The 8,264-nt window shown below is 32.1% G+C and overlaps 1 protein-coding gene across 2 annotated transcripts; it reads right to left on the reverse strand.

The window, feature by feature from the left end:
• Nucleotides 1–920: 920 nt before the first annotated feature.
• LOC145326268 (uncharacterized) lies at nucleotides 921–7,930 on the reverse strand. Of its 2 annotated transcripts, none has more exons than XM_080169482.1 (6): nucleotides 7,803–7,930; nucleotides 7,028–7,086; nucleotides 5,213–5,272; nucleotides 2,983–3,041; nucleotides 1,816–1,912; nucleotides 921–1,110 (listed from the first exon to the last, which is right to left on the reverse strand). In XM_080169482.1, exons 1-6 carry the CDS (start codon nucleotides 7,863–7,865, stop codon nucleotides 978–980), a joined length of 471 nt encoding a protein of 156 aa, XP_080025608.1. In that variant the 5' UTR covers nucleotides 7,866–7,930; the 3' UTR covers nucleotides 921–977. The 2 variants fall into 2 exon arrangements, with proteins under 2 accessions (XP_080025608.1, XP_080025607.1); XM_080169481.1 differs by having other exon boundaries at nucleotides 2,944–3,041.
• Between the last annotated feature and the right edge of the window lie 334 nt (nucleotides 7,931–8,264).

The following is an 8,264-nucleotide window of genomic DNA, read 5'->3' on the forward strand; positions in this document are numbered from 1 at the left end:
TAGTCGGTGCTTTTAGTAGTAGATGTAAAATGATCCATAGAATTTAGGTATGCAATCGGTTAATTTAATTTTTTTTAAATTAGGTCGATTTTAAGATACAAAAACACAAAAAAAAAGAAAATTGCCAATATGAACAAAGATAGTAAGTTCTTTAATTCGACACCTTACTTTTTAATTCTGTTGAGTAATTATTGAAAAAATCTATTTTGTTGAACCCTGTTGAATCAAAACTTTGAACTTTGGGAGCTCGTCCCGAATGAGTTAAAACAAAATCACAAAAGTTAGGACACATTCTTTTAAGAATTTGATTTATAAATTGACTTTAATAAGAGGTGTTAATACAGAATATATAGGGTTAAGACAATGGAAGTTTAATCTTCATGCCTATCATCAATAAAAGCTTACCCTATTGTGGTAATGATCTTGGGGCGTAGCATGGATCTTTAGGGATAAGACAATGGATTACAGATTAATATACATACATCCACAATGCTGATAAACAAAGTTACCCCTTCTATACATTAAAATTATTGGTTGAAAAGTTTGGACACTACTAGTTTGGAACCAATGAAATAAAAATACCCAATGTCTTTAAGCCAACGAATAAGACAACGCTGGCATAAAACTTTGGTCACCAGTGTAATTTACGGTTCAATGTGCCCTCTCTCCCTCTATATTACATTGTCCTACCACCTCTTGTGATTTGTACATCCATTACTGAGAAAGACTAAACTACATAACTTTTGTGTCACTTTTGAGAAAGACGATTCCTGTGACGTCACATACATTTTGGAAAAGAAAAATGGAAGGTGGGAAGAAAATCTCTTCAAAAGAGATGGGAGAAAAGGAAATCGTCTTCCTCAAAAGTGACACAAAAGTTATGTAGTTTAGTCTTTCTCCTATTACTTCTAACATAATAGTATTTCTCCAGAATTATATTGATAAAATTACAGCATTAATGTTAATTAACCAAGGAACTAATATACATAGGCATGCTTGAATCTACTTGCATGATGTACACGACCAACAACAGTGAATTCTGGAGTTAGAACAAGTTGGTGCTCCTCCTTCTTTCTCTCCTTGATAGATTTCTTGTGATAAAAAGAACACCTGTAAATCAAATAGTTTATTAAATAATTTAAAACTAAATCTAAATACTTATATAAAAGTAACAGGATGCTTGTCTATCCGTCGCGTAAGTAGCAAATAATACCCTCCATACGCTGAATAGATTTCTCTCAAGAGGCCTCCAAGGAATAAGAACATTAATCTTAATAAGTAGCTAAACAAAAACACACCAACAACCTAAAGAAGTTATTGTAAAGTAAAGGCTTTGCCCCATGAACCAATGTCTAAATGTTTGGTGGGATAGGAGGGGGTAAGAAATAGCTAAAACCATCGCCATAAGATTCTTCCCGAAGAACCTAATCGGTTCAGTTGTTAACGAAATCTTTAAGGACCAAAATGTGTGTATATTGTAGAAAGTTTATATGCTGTTTTTATTTATGAAGAAAATTATGGCGCTTCCGTTTTTTTGTTGGAATAATCAAATTTCACACTTACTCACAAATAAAAACAAATAAAAAAAACTTCGTCATTTTTCTAGTCAACGCTAAATGAACTCTCTACCCTTACTTTTTAATCAGGGAAGGAGGGAACCATGAAATGTAAATTTTACTGGTCTTCAAAGTTTTACAAACAATTTGTATCATTGGTTTGAAGTAGAGTTTTCAGTCAATATAAAAATAATGTGTTGGGGTCCTAAGCTCGCTAGGTACTTTGAGGGAAAGCACAAGATTTATTAATTTTACTTACCAAATGATACAAGCTCTCCTATGTACATGATGTTCTAGACAAGATTTTTTACATCCCTCATACCATTCGGGCTCCCATGGCTTAAACTTTTGTTTTCCTTAAAAAAATCACATTACAACAATGACTTTAACGTTCTATAGTACCAAATATAAAAAAAACTTACAAAATTGTAATGGTTTACTTTGATAGTTGGTAAAAAAAATTTGGCCAAAAATCAGAAATTGACAAAAACACATTTTGTCAAAAAAACAATGACTATACTTTTGCTAGCCGTAGAAGTGGCAGCACCCTAGGATTGGTAGTGATGAATATTTTCATATGTGGACGTACATCATATAGTTTAAAAAAGAAAGTAAAGTACCGACAAACACAGTTGCCTTGTAAAGTAGCTATGCTACTAAATAAACAAGATGTATAATGTAAATTTAAAAATGAATCAATGTTTATTTCTGAGACAGCGTAAAGTGGCACAAAAAATAGCGTCATACAATAAAGTTGACAATAAGAGGCCAGTATAGACTGTTATTGACCTATGGTAAAATTTATACTTGCCTCTCATTGGTTATTTTATCGTATGACGTCATTTTTTTGGTGCCACTTTACGCTGTCTCTTTATTTCTTACTATGTATGTTAAGAGAATTGAATTATTATAGAACATGCAATTCAGTATAATTCTATTGTTCAAATCAATAGTCAGAAATCCCTTCCTATTTTAAGTAAGATGTCTAAGGGAAGTGGGGGGGTGAGGGGGAGCTAGGGATATCTTGATAGACAAACAATAAACTTAATACTTTATCATTTACGAAATAATACTTTATTTTGTATGATATGCATTATGTATGACAAAATACAAAAATAACAAAAATGAACCAAATACCATTAATGATTACATATAAACGTGCACAAACAGACGTGCGGACATGCTCTATTTATAGAATAGTTTCGCTACTATTGGCTTTGTTATGAAGCTTTTTATAGTTCCTATGAAAATGACGTCATACTGGCTTACCAATAAAAATGTATAAAAATTTAGCCTGTGTATTGGCCTGTCATTTGTTATTTGTATTGTATGAATGTAATTTTTATAAAAAGGAACTATAAAGAGCTTCTGTTTTATGAATTAGTACCTGAATCCGTATCTATTGTATTTTGCTCTTGATTCATACCTTGACGGCCAGTGCATAGGGGAATAGTTCGGTCTATGCATGAATTTACACTCAAACAACTAAAACAAGAATCATTATATCCATCAGTTACTTAATTGGATATCTTTTATGATATAAAGTAGTAAGGTTTTTTTGGTCCGTAGCTAAAGAACATAGAACTTGTTGTTCCGATAATGGTTATGCTTTTCAGCATAGCTTTGAAAATGTTTCCCCCGACTACCTAGAGGCTAGGTGTAGCAAATAGTATTATTACATACACCTTACACCGGATTTTCATGTTCTCTAAGAAATTGGGCTAAAATAACGATTACGCCCTTCCCTCCCTTTACCCCTATCTCCTACAACCTTTACTGTATGAACGAAATGACCAAAGAACCAGTTCCATGTTAAATTTAGGACAGTTTTTCCCTTCCATAATATCCACGTATATTCTACATCCGTTGTTACTTAGTAAAGATGATATTATCTTCAAGATATATGTATCTAGATATATTATCAGAGCTCGGCAGCCGCGCGTCAGTCACTTGTAAGTCTCAGGGAAATTAACCTTTATTAATTTTGAATTTCAACTGAAAGTCTAAACCTGATCCAAAAATGGAAATCCTTCTTTTCAAAATTATTTTGTAATTTAAATGGGCTCAAATTTGAAGATAAGTCACGACTGACGCGTGGCTGCCGAGCCCTGGTTTTAATAGTTACACCTTTACAGTACTAAATTTTGTCTTTGTATCTTTGTTTAAAGTTTAGGCTAAAAGTTCATTGCGTTCATTGTATAATTGCTATTCAAACCAAACAAAATTTTGCATTTGCGAACCCATCCCATAACCTCACTACCAGGGAGGGAAAGGTCAATAAAAATAAAATTAATATAAATCCCTTTCATTTACTAACATCTAAAATAGGATTTCAAACATATGGAATTTGGGGTAAGATTAAAAAATCTGCCATTATCCTATCTAAGTAAAATCTCTTGCAAAAAAGTACTTTTTAACAACAATTCATTAGTTTATAGGTTAAGTTAAGTAAGGTTAAAGGTTGTGGATAGATACAAGTATTCATGAGAAGGAAAACATAGATAGTAGGGTGGGGGGGGGGGGGGGGGCTCAAAGGTGCTCCAAATGTAGAATGATCAATTCTAACAATTTAAAAGACCTTTGTCCGATTTGAATTTTTGTAGTAAATCATCTATTTTTTATTCAAAAATTATCCCCCAACAGTCGAAATTTCTAGGGGTTGATTAAACTCTTCTGAAGTTTTTGGTGTTGTAAACTTTCTTTCTAGTGTTTAAAACAAGCATTTTCAAAGACAATAAAAGATTAAATCTATTTAATGTTAAAAAAAACATTGTTTGTTTGTTGTAATTCTTGTCACAAAATAGAAATTTTGTATTATAAATTTTAATCTTAAAAGGATATCAATTGGCACGTTTGTGTGTTTTGTACAATAATGTGTTATTCAAGATTTCTTAAACGGCTGAACGACCAACAAGTTTTTTCTATTGATTCAGTATTTTGGTTTATTTATATTTTTAAAAGCGAAGCTTTTCTATAATTAGGGTCGGTCCGTCCGTACGTCCGTCCGTCACGGATAGCTTTTTTCGTTAATTTAGACATGTTAGAATTGTCCTATTGATTTCAAATTTTGCATGGTGATTCCTTTAGTAGTTAGGTACGATTTAGAAAGCGTAGCAACTCTATAATCATTTCCATGTTCCATTTTAAACATGTTGATTTTTTTACTTTTTTAAATAGCTTTTTTCGTTAATTTAGGCATGTTAGAATTGTCCTATCGATTTCAAATTTTGCATGGTGATTCCTGTAATAGTTAGGTACGAGTTAGAAAGCGTAGCAACTCTATGACCATTACCAGAATGTTCGTACGTCCATTTTAAACATGTTGATTTTTTTCACATTTTTAACAACAAATTTGTATGTGACCTAATTATCCGATTGGTCTGATTTTTGGTTTACTGATTCCTGGGACAACAAAGTACAATATTATAAGCGAAGCAACTCTATAATTAAGTCCTAAAAATGTAAGTATGTCCATAATCATTATCCTGTATCAAGCAGTATTTCAACAAATTTACTTACAATTTTGCTTTGACTCTTATACATTCGCATTCTGATTATTCAGTTCTGACATTATACAAGTGTTAATGTCCGTTTGTCCTACCGTTTCAGAGCTTCGCTTTTATGGATGTTGTCATCCTTGTTAAGAAATAACTTACTTTTGAACAATATCAGTATAACCATCAAATTTTAGCCATGAGGGATCAGACGGACAACATCTGAAACAAAATCATATTTCAAAAATGCCTCCTATAGACTAAAGTAGTAAGTTGTCATTCTGTTTGTGTGCATTTGTACAATTAGTAAAGGTAAAAATTATGCAATCAAATAAAGACAACTAACCCTTTGTTTTCACGTCCTTTATAATAATGGGCTTGAATAAATTTGGCCCGTTTCTGGTCCAAGACAGACATATTTTTTCAAGACAATAATGTCTATTTTCTTTGAAATATACAATAGGTAATATTCTTAACAGCTCTTGTATGTTGAGCATTGGACCGAGACTAAATATAAATCATGCACTTTCAAAAAATGAAAATTGCTCTTGCCTAAAAAGAAAACATTTAAACGAACAGCTAGACAAATTGACATAAAAACTACTTTCAAGAAATCTTTTTTCATTGAAGAGGGATAATTCATCTGAAAAAAGCTATGTTGTCATTATCCTTTCTGACAGCACAAAATAAGTAGGAGAAAAGTTTCTATACTATTTTTTTTGGCTTATTTTAGCAATAAATGGTGTAATCTTCATAAAATATGTTTAAGAGAAGAGGCGTGAAACAGTGGGGTGTGGGGGGGGGATACACCCCCTCTGTCCCCACACCATACACCCTTTTACCCCCCCCCCCCCTTGACATAGAACTTACACCCCTCTGATACTTTACCCCTAATACAGCCAAGGGGGGTGTCAAGCAAAAATGCCACAAGTAGACGGTACCCACCCCCCTAACCTTAATAATATACACCTCTGGTTGTCTGTAATGCACCACTTAGATTTCGATTCAAGGTGGCTGTCAAAATTTTCGGCCCTGACAGAACCCTCTGCACGCCAATATTAATAGTATTAAAATTTTCTTCAATTGAAATATCTCTTTTCCCGCATTTAAGGTGTGCTCATTTTCAAATATTTGCAACCTTTTAAAACATAACAATGCCTAAGTTGAATAAGAAGTTTAGCTGGGCTAATCATTTTCAAAAGTAGCGGATTTATATTTTGTTGTCACACTCTATGTTATTTAGAACAATAGCTTGGAATTAAGTGATGCAAAAGAAAATCTTTAGTTAAACTTAGTAAGCACAAAAATCTACATAACAAACAGACTTTTATAGAGAAGCTGTGCTCCTTCCAAATTTGCCAGATGACACTATTTTAAATACTAATCTTTAATTTTGTTGCTTTGACAAATGAAAAGATTAAATTTCAATTCAATTGTTATAAAATAGAAAGTTTTAAGATTCGGAGAAATTATAGCTAAAAATACATAGATAATTTATTAAAGTGCCTATCAAGAAATAAAGCATCACCCTTCATTTGAGAAAAAAAATAAGAGGGGATCGTACCCTACCTTCCTATACATGCGGTGCCCTTATCCTGTTGGGCTTCCCATCACCCAATGCAACCTATCTTAACTTAACCTGACCTTATTAATAAAGAAACAAACGAAAAATCTATTTTCTATAGGTGTTTGAATAGGCCCTCTTAAGAAAACTGGCGCTAATGCTACTAAATCAAATAAAAAGTATTAAGTGCGGCATCATCCATATAAACAAATCTAAAAACCAGACATTTAGATATCATGTCTAATCGTCTTAGAAATCAACATTTCAGACATTGATTTTATAAATTTTGTGTGTCACATATTATTTTAAAAATGAACTAAATTTACACTTGTAGTGATTATGTAGTTGTTAAGTTTTTTAGTTTATACTTCATTGTTCAATGAATCCTCACTAAGTTAAAGAAAATGTCTCACCTTTCTTTTCCTATAGCACATTCTTCAGATCTGTGCATGTGAGACAAGCAATAACAAATCTAAAAATAAAGATTTCTAGTATGGCTTCGAAGCTAGTTAATATCCGCTGGATTGGAACCGGTTCTTAGCAATACTGAAAAGCCATGTATTAAAGACAATTTTCCACGAATTCTAAAATAAAAATCATAAAATTAATACAAGTTTTGTTAGTGTGTTCCTTCGGCCCCTCGGGGCCAACAAAACGGGTTTTAATCTTATAATTTTTCATTTTAATATCCGTGGAAAGCTGTCTATGATAAATAGCTATTAACAGATAAATGTTGGACGGTGGGGGAAGAGGGGGGCAGAGGTATGTTGTGCCTAGGCCTAAAAGGCAATACAATTAGTTTGGGCAAAAACATGTTTTGTTTTGTTTTAATTGAAAATGTTGCCTCTGCTTATATCGGTTTGAAATATTACACCTATCCTATTTTTATAAAGTAGAAAGCTTTTTCGTCTGTCTTACTAACCACAAACCGATATTCTTTAAAGAGAAGCGCCTTATAGATCCCGGGATGGTTTAGGGCTATTATATCTGCTATTCTATATCCCTTCAAATATAGAGCCCCTAGGTGGTAGAAGCGCAGCCGATAGTTGTCTTTAAATAACTTGATAAACTATAAATTCTTACAAAAATTAACATTTTTATAAACTTGAAATCCGCTAACCCTAGCAGGGCAACTAACTTTTGCTAAAACTTTTTAGGTGTTTCATTATTTACAAAAAAAAATCTTACCTGTGAAAATAATACAATTAGAATTTGGTACAACATCAACACTTTGGTTTCATTTAGAAGCATCTTATTTTTTTGTTTTTATTAATTATTAATTTATCATATCTGCAATTATAATTTCTTTTTAAAAAATACTTAAGGGTAAGGGAACTATTTACTAGAGAATTCACGTAAAACAAAGTATATGGTATATTTTTTCAAACATCCTAGAAAGATAGAAATTAATAGATAGCTTCCTATAAACAGGTATTTGTAAGCTAAACTTTAAAAATACCAAAAAAAATTTACTATTTGTTGACATTTTATCTATTAAACGCTTTGAAAAGTCAAAAAATGTACACACAAGCCAAAAAGTTTTGACTGTTTCTAAATGTACTAAATTATTTGCATTACGGGATCTATAATTAGAACCCCTCCCCCCAACTTCAAGAGGAAACAATCTTATTATGCAGCCAAAGAAAAAAA

The sequence above is a fragment of the Acartia tonsa genome, chromosome 8 (assembly GCF_053477335.1).
Source record: "Acartia tonsa isolate MP-2025a chromosome 8, ASM5347733v1, whole genome shotgun sequence".
Taxonomy (NCBI): domain Eukaryota; kingdom Metazoa; phylum Arthropoda; class Copepoda; order Calanoida; family Acartiidae; genus Acartia; species Acartia tonsa.

Bases quoted from the DNA above. Each gene is read 5' to 3' on its own strand.
- LOC145326268 (XM_080169481.1), bottom strand. From the start codon at position 7,865: ATGCTTCTAAATGAAACCAAAGTGTTGATGTTGTACCAAATTCTAATT. The intron at 1,913-2,943 runs GTACTAATTCAT...GATTTTTTTAAG, and splicing joins TACAATAGATACGGATTCAG to GAAAACAAAAGTTTAAGCCA. The intron at 1,111-1,815 runs GTAAGTAAAATT...TTTGATTTACAG, and splicing joins AGGAGAGCTTGTATCATTTG to GTGTTCTTTTTATCACAAGA.